The sequence below is a fragment of the Thunnus thynnus genome, chromosome 13, assembly GCF_963924715.1.
Source record: "Thunnus thynnus chromosome 13, fThuThy2.1, whole genome shotgun sequence".
Classification (NCBI taxonomy): domain Eukaryota; kingdom Metazoa; phylum Chordata; class Actinopteri; order Scombriformes; family Scombridae; genus Thunnus; species Thunnus thynnus.
Window position 1 is genome coordinate 1,511,235 of NC_089529.1, and position 18,858 is coordinate 1,530,092.

General features: G+C 40.1%; 1 protein-coding gene and 1 non-coding gene across 19 annotated transcripts in view; one reads left to right on the forward strand and one right to left on the reverse strand.

Moving 5' to 3' along the window:
- Window positions 1–384: 384 nt before the first annotated feature.
- On the reverse strand, window positions 385–456 carry trnae-cuc (transfer RNA glutamic acid (anticodon CUC)). The gene has a single exon. It is a non-coding gene; the product is annotated as a tRNA-Glu (tRNA).
- Window positions 457–1,547: 1,091 nt separating this feature from the next.
- The window catches only part of picalma (phosphatidylinositol binding clathrin assembly protein a), a 36,811-nt gene continuing 19,500 nt past the window's right edge, over window positions 1,548–18,858 (forward strand). For 13 of the 18 annotated variants that reach the window (XM_067607221.1, XM_067607219.1, XM_067607220.1 and 10 more), the window contains exons 1-9: window positions 1,549–1,660; window positions 1,885–2,120; window positions 13,366–13,508; window positions 13,835–13,910; window positions 14,010–14,112; window positions 14,934–15,027; window positions 15,123–15,234; window positions 16,561–16,667; window positions 17,108–17,149. In XM_067607221.1, the coding sequence (XP_067463322.1) occupies window positions 1,991–2,120; window positions 13,366–13,508; window positions 13,835–13,910; window positions 14,010–14,112; window positions 14,934–15,027; window positions 15,123–15,234; window positions 16,561–16,667; window positions 17,108–17,149 (807 nt within the window). In that variant the 5' untranslated portion in view covers window positions 1,549–1,660; window positions 1,885–1,990. Of the gene's footprint in view, window positions 1,661–1,884; window positions 2,121–13,365; window positions 13,509–13,834; window positions 13,911–14,009; window positions 14,113–14,933; window positions 15,028–15,122; window positions 15,235–16,560; window positions 16,668–17,107; window positions 17,150–18,858 lie in introns of all 18 variants that reach the window. The other 5 variants (XM_067607214.1, XM_067607217.1, XM_067607216.1 and 2 more) reach the window with 2 other exon arrangements.

Consider the following 18,858-nt stretch of genomic DNA (forward strand, 5'->3'; position numbering starts at 1 on the left):
CTTCTCACATGATTCCCACTCTCAGGCCTCCATGCAGGAAACACCCTGAACAGATCGCTTGATGACTCAAATGCCTGCTAAAAAAATTATTCTTTGCCTGACTTTTTTGATCATGTCAATAAAACATGCGCTTCTCTTCCCATTTTCCAGTGGATCCCAAAATAGCTCCATCACTAGACATGCAAAACAGAATAACAGCACGTTCCGGAGATCGAGTAGCGCTGTACTAGCAGCTACATGTCACGTTACTGTGCATTGAGCAAGGACAGATGACCCTCACGACGTGGGGAATGTGCTGTATGGAAACATGTCATAACTGCATCGCTGGTTCCTGAAGTGAAATTCGTTTTGTTCAAGGGCTCGTTAAGAGCGAGAAAATCTCTGTTCCCTGACCGGGAATCGAACCCGGGCCGCGGCGGTGAGAGCGCCGAATCCTAACCACTAGACCACCAGGGACTGCGATAACATCGTATATGATTTGTTCTAATCACACTGTGAATATGTGATAAATGATGCCCATCAATAAGATAAATAGGCGTGTATTTCAAAGTAAAGAGTTTTCATAACATTCCTGGTGACCTAGTTGTGAAAATCCTACCTAATATAAATATAATGACCGTTTAATCTTAAGTAATAATGATATGGATACTAAAAGACACACAAGTTACAAGTAAACATGAAAATATAATATAAGTAATGAAATTCATATTTGACTTTCAGTAAGTATTTGATTTGTGTTAGCCATTATTGTAAGTTTATTATAATTGTCACTAAAGCCAAAAGGCCTATGTACATGTTGAACAGCATTTAACGATGGATACAAAAGGCACACATAAGCCATGTGTGAGAGGAATGAATATCAGACACACACAGGGCGGAGGACAGGTAAACCCACACACACCTCCCAGCGGGAGGCCGTCATCTACACAGCTATTTTGTGCATCGTGTGCAAAAGTTATGAGAGGTCAGTGCTGGCCAGGAAATAGACCCGCCATTTTCCTCCAAAACCTTCGGTCCATTTAAACGATGATTTAAACCCAGCAGGGGGAGGCGCTGTAAAAAAACACTGGACGGAGTTCAGCGTGGGAACCAAAGAAAGCGAGAACGAGAGCCGCATCAAGATACCCACACTTAACCACAAAAATCCCGGAACTGACATATTGGACTCCAAAACAAAGGCTTGGATTTAATCATTAATGACATTAGCACACAATAGATATCTTCCTGAGTTGTTTGTATGTTTAAATGATTGACTGTTAGTTTCAGCAGGCATATATTTGTAGGCATGCACTATTTGCAGCTGCAACAACCCATTTTTGTCCATAGCTTCATTTGCAGGGAAGCGTTATTAGGGACTGAATTCTCAATACCCGGCAGTATCTTAATAAAGTATATTTTATCCTTTGTAGTGGTTGCTCCCCTTTATCTCAATCTAAAGTCGATGTTTACCTGCATTTAATTGAATGAAAATCCACTCCGATAATAACAATCGTACATCATGCGTCTCAGCACGGCTCACTAAGTATAGCTTTTATCGTGAAAACTCCTGTCCGGAAGTAGCTTCTATTTTTATTCTGTCTGTCTGCTCCGGTATGTGAGAAAGACTTGTAGGGGAAGAGGTGAGCAGACCGTAGACGTGTGGGATCGATTAAAAGACTGGGTTCGTATCCTACAGTCATAAACTATGTATAGTATTTACTGCAGTTTAATTGTCTTTAACTAAAGTCATGTGGGTGAATATATCTCATAAGTTAGCTCGCTAGCTAGCCTACAAGCGAAATATAACGCCTGCCGTCGTCTCATTATTCGTCTCTGTCTCTCTCTCTCTCTCTCTCTCTCTCTCTCTCTCTCTCTCTCTCTCTCTCTTGTCTCCACTGTTGTCAGGTGGCACAGAGCTTTTGAAGACCGACACCGTACACAAAAGCCAGGCTATTCCGCTGGATTTGGAAACGTTTCTGTAACGGTGACCGTTTATTTGAGCTGATAGAGGATGTCTGGACAGAGCATTACAGACAGGATAACCGCCGCTCAGCACAGTGTCACCGGGTCGGCGATTTCCAAAACTGTGTGCAAGGCGACCACACATGAAATAATGGGCCCAAAAAAGAAACATTTGGATTGTGAGTATCTTGATTTATTGGTTATTGACATGGCTGTATATCTCAATTCGCTCTCTTTTGAGTTAACGTCGGAATCTGAATGCTGTGTGTGGTTCTGAGGCCTGTAGAAGTGTAACGTTAGCCATACTGTGGTAGTCTATTATTGAATACAGATATACGACTTTCTACAGGCATTCATGTATATATATACGTATATATATAATTCATTAATCTCATCCTAGATAGTAAGGTAGTATGGGTAACATTAACCGTTTTGATATGACAAGCTGTTTGCTAATGAAATATATTCAGTGTTAGCAGCTTGGACCCTTGTTAATGCTAAATCGTTGTAACGCGAAGGCTTTAACTTTTTCTCTTTGAAATGATTAACCACATCCTCCAGACAGCCACTGTATGAACTTGAGCATTACTCATACCTAAATAGTTTTATCCAGGAAGGAAACAGAAATAAGTGAACTTGCGTAGTTGAAAAGGCTACCTTTTATAGTGCACGAAATAATACTCTAAGTCTGAATTGTTATGAGTCAACTCGACATTTAACTAACAAGGCACACTTTCCTACATAGAATGGCCTTTAAGTCCCACTATCATACAGTGCAACAGGTAAATGTACATTGAATTAGAAACAGTTGCTGCTTGATGCACGATGTAACTTTACCTTAATTGAGTTGACTATTATTGACTCCTAACATAAGACTTGAAGTTAAGTGTAACAACAGAAGCACTTCCAATGAGCTGAGTATTGTTAGACTTTGCTTTGTATTCCAGGATTGACATCAGCTGAATCTCAGAAGCATACAGTGTGTATGTGCCTGTTGAGTCCACTCCTGTTTGAGGAAGTGGTTTTAGGGTTGTGGACCTGATCATACAGATTTATCAAGAGCACACACGCAAATGAATGTTCAGCAGTGTCATGACCGGATCCCTTATGACTTTGTTTCAGAATAAGGTTATTTTAGTTGTTGAGCTGTTGTTAATAGGGAGATCCATCCAGCTTTCAGATGGATCATATTCCTATAGTGCCTTTGAAGAGGTTTGACTATGTTAACTATCCAGCTGACACAGCCTTTGCACTTTCTGACCTTTGGGTCATGTTTGAGTCTTAATCTTTTCCCAGACATCCATGCTGCTATCAGGGGCTTCCAAGTCAAACAGATCATATGTTGGCCTTTCCTTGTGTAGCCAAAACCAGCACAAATCTTTTTTTTTCCCTGTTTGAATATCTACTAACATTTATGATCTGACATCTTGTGTTTTATCTGTGATCTTAATCATTGTCTCAGGTAGTATATTAATTAACGTACACATTTTCCCTGAAGATAGACTTGTAAATGAGAGGTCTGTTGTTTTGCCTGGCTAGAAGTTGTAAAGACAAACAAAGTACAGCCTATTTGATATATTTGAGCTTTAACACCAAAAGAAATAAGTACTTTCAGTGCAGTGCAGGAAAAGAGTATGTAGCCAGACCACACAACAATAACTTGATATCTGTATACTCAATGCAACTTCCTTTTGGCTTGGGTGAATATGTTGAGGAAAGGACACTGTGTGCATTGACTGACTTTTTTTGCATAGATATAAAAGTAGTATGACAGGACAACACTCTCTCTCTCTCCTCTCACTAATCATGGTAAAGTTCTTTAAAATTAATATATGGTTTGAAAATGAAAGCACATTGACCAAAAGTAGCTTCAGCTGTATGCAGCTACATAGTTATGGTAATGGTTCAGTTGTGTTGTAGATAACTACAACGGATGGTCATCACTGCTAAGTTAACCCTGTGTCCAACGTAAAAATGTGTTCTTTCAGAGAACTGGACTAGTCAATATGCTGCTCTCTCCATGTGATAGAAACAAATGAAAAGTAGTCCACACCTACATGATGTTTTCAAATTGAGGCCATATGTTGACACTTAAGGTCTCAATGTCTTTAGTTGTGACAATTTTTAGCCCTGCAGGTATTTGCTAACTGTGTGTATTACTCATCTTTCAAACAAGTTTTTTTTGTTTCCATTCAGCTGTTTTTTTTCCCCCTTCAGGGACAGACTATATCAGATTTTGGCCTACTTCTATATGTCTTGCAAATGAAAAAAGCGCACCAGGCACCAGAACCTAGCAGCACTTTGGTCCACAGAGAGCAAACATGCAGTGCACCTACTATGCAAATTGGTCATTGCAGCTGAATTTGAATAGAAGTCATCAGTAAGCTTGTCAGGTACATGCTATGAGGTTCTCAATGACATGCCTGTCAGACACAAAGAAATATTTATATTCAAGTATTCTTATGGCAGTTGGCTGTAGTTTGAATGGTGGTATGATCAGTAAGCGTAAACAGTTATTATTGTGAGAAACTGAAAAATGGATCAGATGTGTTGCATCACACTTGTCTGTTCTGTTGTATTATTTGGCTCAGCTACAAGCAGTTTATTGCTTAGTGCAGAAAGCCCCTTGGCACGGTGTGGAATCCACTTCCGTTTACCTCCTATTTTTAGGATTGGCTTGAGCATGGAGCTCCATGTTTGATGTTGAAACACATGGGTTTACTTTGAATAACCTCAGCTTACAGCTGATGGAGTATGAAATGATGACGCCTTGTCCCAGTGACCTTCCGGATTCCAGACAACCAGGTAATATGTGTCTTCTCAGTGGAGCCGTTGAACTGAAGCTTCTCCTTACGGTAATCTAAAGACTGACTGACAAGCAGGAATCTCACTTAGGTTTGAGGTATTTAAAGAGGGCTGGAGGGTGCACTTGTGTTTGGAGTTTCCTGACTTAGCCTGATATAGCTCTGATGTGTCTAGCTACCATCCGTGTGTTCCCACTGTCTGGATTGCAGGTGAGATATGACCCTGTGCACAGTCTCCATGGAGTTTGCATTGGACCACAGTTCACATTCTTTAGCACTGGTACGCTAGATAAACTCAGTCACATAACTTTAAAGAGACTGCAGTTACCAGACAGAGAGACGTAAAGGCTGAACCAATCACCCTCTGCTGCCAGCGTCAGCTTATTTACTCGCATGTTTGTTTCAAGTAAGTGCAAAATGACTTTTGGGAAAATTTGCACTAAGTTGGTTTGAGTGCAGTTTACACTCCGGCAGTGTGTATGAGACCACTGACTTTTGGACATGTAGTCTTTCAAGCTCCACAGTTATGTAATGTACGGCATTTCCTCCGCTGAGAGTTGCTGTTGAAAATTGGGCAGCTCAAGTGCATGGCAGCATTTGTCCAGGTTAATTGCCATTATGTAAAGTCCATTGCACGCTGCTGTTTAACAGCTCAAAGGTCTGTCATGAGGTAATGAATATATGAAGTCAGCAGTGGCGGTGGACCTTTGCTTCTGACATAAACATCTTGAGAACGATGAAATTCTAGGAAGATTTTTTTTTTGGGTCTACATGAATGTGCTCTGTTATGTCATTTGGTGCAAGGTGCATAACTTAGAAGCTGCAGGTACCAGGTGTGTGTTGGCGTCACATGGTCTTCAATCTGGCATAAAGTCTTGGTGGATGCAGAGTCCACTGGATATTAAGAGTAGACATCCTGTATAGTTAATCATTTGATAGTGTTATTACTTTGCATCAGAGAAGTGGGTGAAACAGTGTTGTACGCAGCTCAACATGAACTTCTCATTTTGGGGAATTTTTGCAGGCAGATGTGAAATACAACGGGATATACCACTTCCTTTTGAATATTGTGATTAGTTGACACACAGAGGGAATGTGTTACAGCAGTAAGAGTGTTCTTGAGCTGTCCTGCTTATTCTGATAATGTGATGACTTTGTTTTACTCAAGAGACACAGCTCATACAGACACGATGCTTACCCAGGAGATTCTTCTCTGGGATTTTTGTCAAAGGCTGCATGTGTAGAAGCAGTTGGTGATTAGAGGTTTATCAGAGGTTAAACACCTCCAGCAAGACATTTACACCACTTCCTGTTACAGGGTGCAGAGGGCTAGCATACAATGTGCTCTGCTGATATGATGTGTGTATTTGATATGCTCATTGTTTATTTCCATTACTATGTCATGGCTCATTAATGATTGAGACTGTTATCAATCATCCAAACCCAAACAGGTGGCAATGTGTGCAACCTAATATGATCTGTTTTTGTGTAAAAACATCTCTATACTTTGACTGGCTAAACAGAGATCATGTCAAAGGCAAACAATGTTGAGAAAGTCTCCTCTCATCCATCTCTGGTTGACCCATTTGTTCACTGGTTGCTACAGTTTGTAGCCCATGAGGTTACTGGGTTCCAGTGACAGTCTTACACACACCTCTGGTCCACATGCATATCTATATGGAATGAAACTGTGAAGCTTTGAAAGTTCTCATTCATGTCTCACTTGTTTTGAGTTGGATGGCTGGATGGTGGTTTTGGTTTTTATCTGGTTCTCTGACACCATTTAACTGTTGACCAGTGGGATTGTGTGTGAGGCTGACTGTGGTTGGACTTCTTTGTCCTGTAAAACTGTTTATTATAAGACCCTGAGTTTATTGATGTGCATAAACTGTGGATGTTAAGTAGGTTTCTAAAAGAGATTCAGTGAAATGTGTTAATGAAAGGTGAAATGTTTAGAGCAGAGGATATAAAGGTCTTAGGAAACTGTATTTTAAAAATGTGTTACTCCATTAGTTAGTATTTACTGAAACAGGATTTTACGGTGAGACATATTCAGGCATCATGGTGATATGAGTGCTTTGCGATGAAGATGTTTCACCTGCTTGCGTATCTCTGGTCCTATAATATGTTGGGTGCTGCTTGTTGTCCATTCCCTGGAAGCTCAGCCGTGTCTGTCTGTACATCTGAGCTATAACAGCAGGCACACTCATGTACCTGTACATCTGCACCTTTGCACCCTCCCAGAGGCCCTGCCTTATAGCTTCACCCCCCCCCCCCCCCCTCCATGCAGAGTGCAGTGCCGCACAAGGAGCATGTGACTGCAGTGGCATCAAGTGACGGCCCTTAAAAAGCGCCCTGTCCACCAGCTGAGCTGAATGGAGCCCACTGTGGCTCTGAAAGGCCTGTGAGATTCAGTGGCACGTTCTGTAGTGGAAAAGTCTTTGTCAACAAGTGACACCTGTCTCTCAACTGATTCTTGGAAACTGCTGGTTAATCAGATCCGTGTTCAGCTTTTTCTCAGTTTTGTACATTATTTCTAAGGACACAAAATGTTTCATGACAGAAATATGACAAGAAGGGGTTCAGCACAGACCCTTACCCCATCATACACACCTCTAGCCTGTCTCCTGCAAGCTCTCCAATGAAACCTCAGGAAGCATCTGTGAGGTTTGCACTGGTGTTGGTGTACTTTCAGGGGTTCCATGCGTGCTTTAACCCTCATCATGTTCAGAGTAACTGGATTTTAAGGGGATAGACATTTCCTGAAGCAGGAAGTATTCCTGTAGCTCCTAAGGCAAGCCTTGGATTGCCAAGGGTAAACGGCTAACAGGAAGTCATTACATAACCCAACCCCTTCCCAGAGTACAAGGGAGCTGAGCTGATCAGATGTGAGATTGGCGGGGATACTTCTGATGCATTTCCTGGCAATTATACTGCTGATTACAAGTATACATGATCCCAGCAGCCACACTGGAATGCCCTCGACATCTCAGACATGTCATCATCATGTTGTCTTAAGATTCTGAGATTCATCTAACTGAGAATTGTTTGGGCGTTATCCAGACAAGGAAGTACACACATTTAGCAAAGCTGCCATAGTAAAAGCTTAAATTAAAGTGGGCACTACTATGTCATAAAGCAGCAATTTGCACCACAGATCACTAATTAAAAGTCAGTGAGTGCTTGTATAGTCTCTCCTCCCTGGTGGTCTGTATGTTTTGTCGCTCGGTATCTAGCGATCTTTTTGAACCAACTTTATTTGATGTGTTGTGGGCTCTGTTTCATGAAGCTTCTTATTTAGCAGATGCACTTGAATCACAAAACCTCTTAAACCTGACTCTTAACGCATTTATTGGGATTTGACTAATTCATTCAATAACTGTTTATTTGATTTAAAATGAAGGTATAACATCTGTTGTTTCACTTTGCCGTTAGAGATCAAGATCACAAGAGAATGATATTGGTTTTTACAACACTCAGATCAAAGATGCAGCTATTCCTTAAGATATAAAGCACCTCTTGAAGCCAGAAAAGCAAACTTATATTTAAATTTATTCATTCTCCTCACACTCACTCTCAAAGTTAGCCTGTTTGACCCTAGTGGCCATTAGGAGTCATGTTACATCACATTAGACGTTTTCTTTGTCGTGTTATTTCTGAAAGTGTTAATATATACTATAGTAATAACTATAATCTTCTAGGCTAGCAGCTTAAACACAAAGACTGCATGTCTACATTTGACAGCAAACTTGAGGTAATTGTGTGGTGCATTTTCCTTTATGGTTTTGCTAATAATTCATGTCAGACAGCTGTGTCATCCTTCATCATGGTGCTTTATACAAAATCAGATTTATTATTGAGACCTCTGCCCTAACACTTCAGCCACATATCCATTAAGGCATGTCATATGCGGTAAGGCAGAACAATACGTCTTTTTTCCAGTGTTAACTTAGACCACAATTACTGTGAATCCATTGCATAACAGCACTGCATACCTCATACTTCCTCTTTGCAAAATAGTTTACTCATCATTTCCTCTCTCATGTTCTCAGTTGACAGTCAGTCAGTTCCATCTGATAATGCAGCCGTCCTCGCTGAGCTACTTAAATCCTCCACCCTGTCATGTTACTCCACTTGGAAATCCTCCATGGACACAAGTCTTTCCAAAACCAGAGAATCTGGTGCTGCATCGTACAAATAAGCTCTTACCAGCTGCCTCGCTTTACTTCTGACTTCCTGTTGTACATCACGTTTTCTAGACCTTTCACATTTTGTGGTGACATAGCTGCCAAATAGCTGTTAAACGCTGAAAATGTTCACCAAGATGCAGACTATCCGATGAGCTTTCCTGCCATAAGGTGCTATATTAAATGTGTCGGCATCCTCTCTGCTCAGGGCTTTATTATCAGGTCCCTAATAAATGTTATCATGCTCCCCCTCTGCACTTTTCACTCTAGTTGAACTTGAAGAAAAGTCCCCACTTGTATCACTCTACCTCATAAGTCTCCAATATGCCTGTGTACCATATGAGTGAAATAATAGACTGATGTTAATTCACCATCATTTAGTAGCAAACCATTTATAAAACAGAAACACAACCCTAACCCTCTAACCTTAAGTTTATTTAGGACATTTTTAAATTCATTCCTTATTTATCTTCCTTTCCTCAGCATGATAGTGTAAATTATCCCAGACAAACAGGGGTGTGTGTGTGTGTGTGTGTGTGTGTGTGTGTGTGAGAGAGAGAGAGAGAGAGAGAAAGTGAGAGAGAGAGAGAAGACTTGCATCAGTTTAAATCTGGGTCACAAGTGAAAGTTGACATAAAAAAACCATGGAGTTGTGGGTTAATGCTTGTCTGCAGTTGTCCCATGCTCAGCACTGCCGTGTGTTTGATTTGTAATGCAGGCCTGTTGTGGTGAGGACTGCTGGCAGGCCTTAAAAAATGTACAGCTTAAATGAGCTTGCTGGCCAGCTAAAATGTATTCAGGCCATTCCAGCCCACAGATTGTGTGTGGGTTCATAAGCTTCTTGTTACAGTGCATTTAGTGACATTTTAATGTGTGCTTCTAGTGGCCTAGCCAACATCTGAAAGAGAGCAGGAAATAATGTCTTTTTGTCTTATCTGGCGTACTGTGTCTCAGGAATTTTGCTGACAGAAAACTTTAGAGGGAATTTCACCAAGAGCTGTGTTAATGTTTTCTTTGGAAATTATTGGGTAAGGGTGTTAATTTTTAGAATAGCTGCCTTCAAAGAAAAGACATCTTGCTGTAGCTTTTAACTATTTCAGTTCTGTTTCACAGCAGATTTTAAGGAACTGAGTAGGTTTCGAATACACACGTTTCACAAACAGTAAGTGTGACACGTTCTCTGGATACCACAAGGTAGCCCAACCCAGTCAGCAGCATTTAGCAGCAGAGACAGGGGAGGTAGAGGAAACAAGCAACAGGTCTCTGACCATGAGCAGCAATCCAAAGTGGAGCTCTTCATGTTCACCAGAACAAACAGAAACTTTTCATTCATATCATGTAATTCATGCACATGCATGCAGCAGATTTCATTCCTGATGAACCGGAGTCATGACTAGTTTGTTGTGTTATGTTTCACACACATTAGAGATTGTTGTGTTTCAGTTAGTAAGTCAAAGCAGTCGTCAGTAGAAATGACCAAACTCATGTCCAGACTTCTTCTTAGTTGAACTGATGACAATACATTGTTTTCTGTTCAGTCATGCTGTTTATTTGGATGCTGCTTTTTACCTGATGTCTTTTTTCACCACTTGGGTCATATTTTTGTGTGTCTTGAAAGAGGTTTATCCTTCATCTGAACCTTTTACAAACATACTGGTTACATGTCATTAGAGACCATTCCCACTCTTAACAACAGACTTGCCATAAACTATCTTACAGCAACTTCACCAGCCACTTGCTGTCAATCACTTCTTTCTTTTTCATGCATGAAACTTAATAATTTTAAAATGCACTGCAGCCTGTCTGTTCACTCATTTATTTTTATCATTATTAAAATACAAAGCATATGTTGTGCGTAATCTTAAACCTCCTGACCTCTAAACCCAGCAAATATAGCCACACTAGCAAATTTCTGAGGCAACCACAGAGAACAACATGGAATAATGAATGACACCTTCAAAGCCATTATATGGCCTGAGTGAGGGCAGCACTAGAGGAGAGGTCATATCTATCCAATCAAAAGGGCTTGTTTTCTGTACATGGGCCATTCAAGGACATCTCAGACTCAGCTTGTCAGGTTCAGCTCTACATTGTCAGGATGGACTCAACTGATCAGTCTAATACCACTTTCAGGCAACAGACTCTCTCTTCTCTCTCTCTCTCCCCCTTTTTTTCGGGAATTTGGTTAGATGACATGTAAAAGTCGGTATCATTGAATTTATTTCCATTCCTGGTAGCAACGCCAGGTCAGTTGAGTAGCTTCCAACCCGCATCCAACCCTGGTCATGAGGAGGGTGGGCTGATACACGTTGGCCCATACATATAGACCCCTAACCCACATCACTGTGTCCATCTGATGGGATATAAGCTGTACTGTGTGAGCCACAGTAGTGCTTTGAGCTAAATGCTAACATTAGTATACTGACGTGCTATACAGGCCATGATATATGCAAACATGGAATGAGAATCAGCCCACATGATACAGATTTTAACTGAACACCAATAACTGAAGGACACTTGCAGGAATTTTTGATAGATTCCATATCTTTACTTTCCTATTTGAACCTCTCATGTCAGTATCTGTGTGTGATGATGAGTTCAGTGGCTTCAGTCTAATATATATTAGAGTATTATAACTGGTCTATCCCCAGAGCGAGAGCTGCAGATTGTTATGATCCGTCTTTCAGCAACAGTGGAGAAAGTTGGTGGCGAGTCGCTACTCCCCACAGCCATTTCAGTCACGTCTGAAAAGGCTTTTGTTGTCACATGGGTGGCCTATTGTGTATGTCAAAAGCAAAAAGCCTTTTGTGTGGCTTTCAACAAACACTGAGGAAGATTCATAGACCACCCATGTAAACAGGCCTCAATGCTTTGCACCGCTGCCTCCTACACAACAGTTAATGTTAACTATTAACTTAAACATGATACTGATGTGGTTTGGAGAGTGAGACAGTTAGCAAGATGTTTGCTCAAGATCTGACAGTTATTCAGTTTATAGTATGTTACTTAAAAACCATACTGTTACTCTTAACACATTTTGGTCCTTTTTTCAATTGAATTTAATCCACAGTAGTCCCTCAGTCAATAAAAGGCATGTATGGAATGGGGATGTAAAATAAAAGGTTCATTTCACATCTCAAAGGATCAGTAAGGCCAGGAGAGGATCATTCATCACCCTTCAAATCTAAAATTCACTTAAATATTTATTTATATTGTCTGCCAAGCCTCTTTGGCATCTGATGGATATGAATATTGGATAACTGGGATCATTCTCAACATTTAGTCAGTCACATGATTTTCTGGAAGAGGACAAAATGAAGACATTCCTTGACACCTCATCAAAATATGATAATATGATCATATCTGATGGGTCAGTAGAATTCAGATGACATTGTTCAGTATTTGTCAGTTTACTGTTTAGGATTGAATTTGGCTTCATGTCAGAAGGATATGTCTCATTTTGTTTCTTGTTTGCCATTTCTGTCGTCTGTTTCCATTCTCACTTCAACATTCATTTGTGTCATTTTCATCACATCAAGGCTTCAAAAACTCAAATTCTGAGAAGATTGGCTCAATCTAGAATATCAAACATGATATAAAACGACCAGATTTCTACATAGTAGATTTTTTTAAATTAGGGTTTTCTCTTACCACTAAGTACAAAAGGTCACCATTGGTTACTATCAAGTGCAAGATGTGCAATGAATAATGGGCACACAGCAGTGAGAGTGTGTGTGTGTGTGTGAAGATATATGGGCGGTCTGATGAGGTCTGGCATCATTGATCAGTCCCATGGCCTTGATGGAAAGAGGAACCAGGAGGCATTTGCTTTCACTTCAGGCCAGATGGTCGTGGCGCGGTGCCATGGCAGCCACACTGAGGATGTATGCCCCGTCAGTCCTCATATCAGAGGCATGCCCTCTTGCGTGTGTGTGTGAATATTAATGAAATTTTACTTTTTGAAGTAAAGCTACACACCTCAGTGCCAAAAGACTTTTGTCACCCGCATCTCTAAATTTCTTACGTGTAATTAATCTCACCGGTATTTTCTGATCTGCTGAATTTGGTGTTATCTTTTTTAAAAGGCGAACACTGATCAGAGGTCAAAACGATGATAAGAACATCCGCAAAGTTTGTCACGTATTCCTGTACCGCCCCTTTCTAGAACTGTTTGTTTGTGCCAAAAGTCTCTGTTTACCTGAACTCTGAATCACCAGCAATCCATTGCCCTCCAGTATTTCATCAGTTGGGTCAACATGTTGTTATGAACAGATAAAAAAAAAAAATGAGGAAGCTGCATGGAGAAAATCTCTGCTACTGCTGAGTAGGAAACTTGTGTGCTTCCTCTGAGGTGCTGCGCATTGATTTCTTCAGTACTACATTGGCTCATCGATCCACCCCCCCCCCTCCTTCTCTCTCTCCTTCTCCCTCAGACTTGATTCAGTGCACAAATGAGATGAATGTGAACATCCCTCAGCTGGCTGACACACTGTTTGAGAGGACCACCAACACCAGCTGGGTGGTTGTCTTCAAGTCCCTCACCGCCACACACCATCTGATGGTCTACGGCAATGAGGTCAGGACTCAAATAACAGCTGCTCTCCACTTTGAGCTATAAATCCTGGAGATTGGATGGGAATAACATAAAGGATTAAGGAGATATTTGTTTAATTACCTAATAATAATCTGATAAAGTTTTCACCCCTTTCCATGCACGTTATAATACATACAACACACAGTATGTTGCATGAGATAGTTTGGTGTAGTAGTACACTAAATGTTACATGCTCACAAGTGAAGCTCTTCGTTGCACAACAGTTAGCTGGTTAGAAGCCTGACATGTGGTAAACACCACTTGTTGTGCAAGCATACATATGTCCTCATACACTGTTTCTCTTGCAGAGATTTATACAGTATCTGGCTTCAAGGAACACACTATTCAACCTCAGCAATTTTTTGGATAAAAGTGGCCTACAAGGTATATCGCCTACACTGTACACATGCAACTAATCCTCAAATAATATAAAAGTGTCATGACATTTACATGACCCCTCACTTCTTTTTTTTTTCAATGTAGGCTATGACATGTCAACGTTCATCAGGAGGTATAGCCGCTACCTGAATGAGAAGGCTGTGTCCTACAGACAAGTTGCTTTTGATTTCACTAAAGTGAAAAGAGGGTAAGGAGATTTCTTTTTTTTTTTTTTTTTTACTTGGAATTCCTTTTAACTGACTGGATATTAGTGTTGACTTGTACCTGAGCCACAAAGCTTGATGTTCTTTGCAGAAACTTGGTCTTGTTTGATACACATGCTCAGTGTCAACCACAGGAGTGAGTCATACTGGAAGGTAGCATTGCAATAGTTTGATTTCCTGCAAAATACATTGACTGTTTTGTTAAAAGTTGCGTAAGTTCAACAGATATATGCAATATTTAACTACCATTAGGAAAGAAAAGGTTCCTGTTTTTTTCTCACTTCATTTGACTTCACTTCACATCATCACTTCATCTTTTTTTAAAGACAAAATACTCCCAACATTTTTTTTGGGGGGGGGGGGGCGTTTCAGTTAAAATCTAGTTTTTGATGGATATTTTCATTCTCATTGTCATTTTAAAGTGGTGTACCTGGACATAGTGGGCCTAATCTGATAATAATAATTAGCATTTGGACATTATGCATTGCAGTGTTCATGTTGAAACAAAACATTGTGAAACTACTACTACATCTACTGCAAGATGTCTTACTGATACATACAGCACAAGTCAAAAGTTCAAAAGTTCAGACGCACTTTCTCATTCAAGTGAAAGGGAAAGTGTGTCTTTTGACTTGTACTGCATGTATATGGTGTTAACCACCAACCACGCCTGTTTAGAGTACAAAATCTTCAAATTGACAAATAAACAAGACTAGAAAGCCAATTTTCATTGGTGTCAGTATGCTCAAAGACATCTATGAAGTATATGGTGAATTAGTTAAAGCATTCTCTTTTCTTTCTACAGGTCTGATGGAGTGATGAGAACCATGAACACAGAGAAGCTCCTGAAGACCATCCCTATCATCCAAAATCAGATGGATGTGTTACTTGATTTCAATGTGAGTGTTCAGTATTAGCTGAGCTGGTTGGCATTTGAATCTATTGTTAGTCTCTGACTAATGGACTGTCCTCAACACCTCCACCTCTCTTCCAGGTCAATGCCAACGAACTGACAAACGGTGTGATCAACGCAGCCTTCATGCTTCTGTTCAAAGATGCCATCCGACTGTTCGCAGCCTACAATGAGGGCATCATCAACCTCCTGGGTAAAAACAAGCTTTTGTCTTGGTATAGCCTTGAAAATTCACTATTTGGGCTGTAGAGCTCCTTTCAGACACGCACCCCTTTATCTTAATCTGATGTCAGATTAATAGAAAGATTAACACAGCAGCACAACCAGCACTCTTAACCAGTATTTTCAATTTTCATTCCAAGTGCATGGATGAATAAATGAATATCCAGCAAAACACTTTACATACAGTATGTCAGCTAATAAGAATTAAACCAGAGTTCCAACATAACGTCCTGTCATTCAATTCAACAGTAAAAGAAGATGTAACATCTATCAGTGATGCAGCCTGTGAAAGAGCAACAAAAACTCTTCTTCCTGTTGATCATAACATCTTTAACTCACAGCTCTCTATCTCTCTTTCTCTCTCCGTTCCCTCTCACGCACCAGCAATTCAAGCATTGTGTCTCTTTCCATAAATATCATGTCTGAATGAAGCAATAAGGAACTTTACATCACTTTAACAGATAGATGAAGCGTGCAGTGTTATGTATTCCATGTCTTAAAGGGGCCTAGGATTATATCTTACTGTTCTGTGCATTATGATTGAAAAGGTCTTTGCAGATGGTGAGGGACGTTGACCAGGGGTGAAAGACTGAATGAATTACTGCAGGAATCCTTGCAATTATTTAATACTTTGTATTCAGTTTTGAAAGTAAGGATGTGCTTAGAGGATGTTCATTAGCATTCCTATCACTGCACAATTGATGTAAGCCATTAATTAACAGAAAAATGCAGACCTCTAACAAGCTTATTTCAAAGAAAGTTTACAGGGGACTGTCACAAACTATTTCTCCTGCAGACCTCATGAATTCTTTCCTGACCCTCACCTAAAATTAATATGCACCAAGCTTTGCTTTCTCCTGTTTTAGCATGATGAGCATGTATTGCTCCGCTTCTACAGGGCAAAGCTAACCAACTTGGTTTCACCTTCTCGTGACAAAAGATGATGTTCAGTAAGCCTTGTTTGAATGCTGTGAAACAGGAGAGACTGCAGGGATTGGGCAGATCTTAGTTAGCAGCAGTAGTAGTTGTAATCAGAACTGTATCTGTGCAAGAGACCCCAATACTCATGATCATATGATGGGAATTGGCCTTGAACTCTACATGCACATAGCAATGTCTGAGACTGTAAATTGTGTTTTAAAAAATATAAAATGAAGAGCTTCAAATTAACAGACAAAACCGAAAGACCTGAAAGGAGCATTCAGGTCCATGACAGTTTTGTAACCAAGAAGAAATTAATGATAATATTTGTCAGAATGTTTTAGTTGTGCTAATTTTTTTTTTTTTACATTTACAGAGAAATACTTTGACATGAAGAAAGTCCAGTGCAAAGAGGGCCTTGACATCTACAAGAAATTCCTTACACGAATGACAAGAATCTCAGAGTTCCTCAAAGTTGCAGAGGTAAGTCATGACCTCAGAGCAGCCAGTCCAGGATTACTTTCAGACAGCAGTGTTTGCTCAATGCACGTCGGACCCATTCATGAGACAGCTGTCACCCTGTAGACTGTAGAGACAGTAGTTCATACACATCACTGATAAAACTGAGGATTACACTGAATTACATCCAGTGATTACCAGATAAAAGTTCCATTTCAGTTCCACCTCTCTCTGCCTCTCTCTCAGTTTTTTCAGCAGGTTGGGTGAAAGACAATTAAAAGTTGGTATCATTAATTTTTTTTCCATTCCTTGTAGCAATGTCAGGTCCTCAAAACCAGGCAGCCTCTGACCCGTCAGAAGGAAGGTTGGCTGACCTGTACAGATAGACCCCCAGTATAAGAGGTCTGGGATCATTTTGTACTCTCCAAATTCTGATCATTCTGATGGTCTTTCTCTCTCTACAGCAAGTGGGAATTGATCGAGGGGACATCCCAGATCTGTCTCAGGTAAGCATTTCCTTTGTGCCTATATGCAAAATCTAAGATAACCATTTGGCAGTTTTGCAGTTATTTTAAATAACTTGCCTTAATTTCACACCTCTCACCTTTTTGCTGGCTTTGCTTTACTAAAAAGTGGAAAATGGCCAAATTTTGCAGGACTAATAATATATTTAACATTTCATACTTAATGTGGTTATATTTCAAGAATACAGTGCAACCTACATTAGCCTAGAAGAGCAGAGAAACTTAACATGACACTTTGATTCTCATTTGAGTGAACAGTAAATATCTACTGCCTTCCCACCATGTTATATGCTAGTATTAGTGTAATACTGTAGTTATGGCAATGGGTCAATTCACCAAATCACAGTTTGGCATTTAATCCCTCTGGTATATACTCATGCAGATAGTTTGTGTTTTATGTGCTGAGGTTTAAAGACAAAGGTTTCCAACCCTGGGCCTCGGAACATTTATTCCAAAAGTTAATTAGAGGATAAAACCCTTGAGATGCACCATCTTGTTTTCAAGGAGGTCCTCCACTTGCTACAGGGGTGGGAGGAAACTATATACTATACTGGTCTCTCTGTTCTATTATGTCTCTTATTTCCTATATTATCATTCCCTTATATTATCATTTATTTTCACCGTGTGCTGCTATTTTGCACAGAGGCACTATATAAAAATAAAGATTGATTGACATGATTTGGCAAAAAGCTGAATAATAGCTATATCACTGGCTGTGATGGGCTAGTTTTGCAGTAATTACTCTGAACTTGGCGCAGTCTGTGCTGCATTCTTCTTCATCACTCTGTGTCACGCCTCCAACAACAAGCTGACTTCTAATTAAAGTCAGCGAGGCAACCAGTCCATCATCACCGCCTTTTGTTTAGAGAAATAATGTGACAAAACAAAGAGTGTGTTGTGGCCACTATCTGATGCTGAGCCCGTCTGTATTTTTAACAATGATGTATCGATTACAATTGCGATGACATAGTGACTATAATAATATCTGCCGAGCACAACGTGTTGGGAACCTCTGTTTATAATATCTGCCACAGAGAATTCTTTTCCAACTCCCAACTCATAAGAATGCAATTTTATTTGTGCTGCATTTGTTGTAGAAAGATTATTGCTGTTGAGTTTATACACCACAAACAAAATTCCACTCACCTCCATTGTATTGGATGGCAGCAGCAGTCTCAACGAGGCAAATATCTCAAAACCTTTAGACTTCAAACTATCTGTATTCAAATCTGTGAGTTGGGTGAAACGACCCTTTTAAAGGTATGCAGAACTCAACAACTTCTTTTTTGTCACGTAACACAAATCTGTGTGGGCTTCACCGGGTAACTGAACAGTCCAGATGACCTAATGATTTCTTGGCCCAGTACTTAGATTTCTAAACCACTTATTGTAAGCAGTTAAGTAGAGTGGTGGTGAAATGTGTGGTTATTTTATTACGTGTGTTATTCTATCTGGCGTCACTACTAGGCCCACTGTTGGATGCATGTGTCCGTCAAGTGAGTCTCATTTCTGGAGAGATGTCACAGAAATGACAACAGAATTCTGCATTATTGTACAAACTCTTAGTAACTTAGTAAGATATAACTTGTGGTACTTTTTAACAATATACTGTAATGTTGTCACACTGTAATATCTCTAGGCATATTAGCAAGCTTTCAGTGCATATGCTGTGGGCCATGATCTGTGTTCTA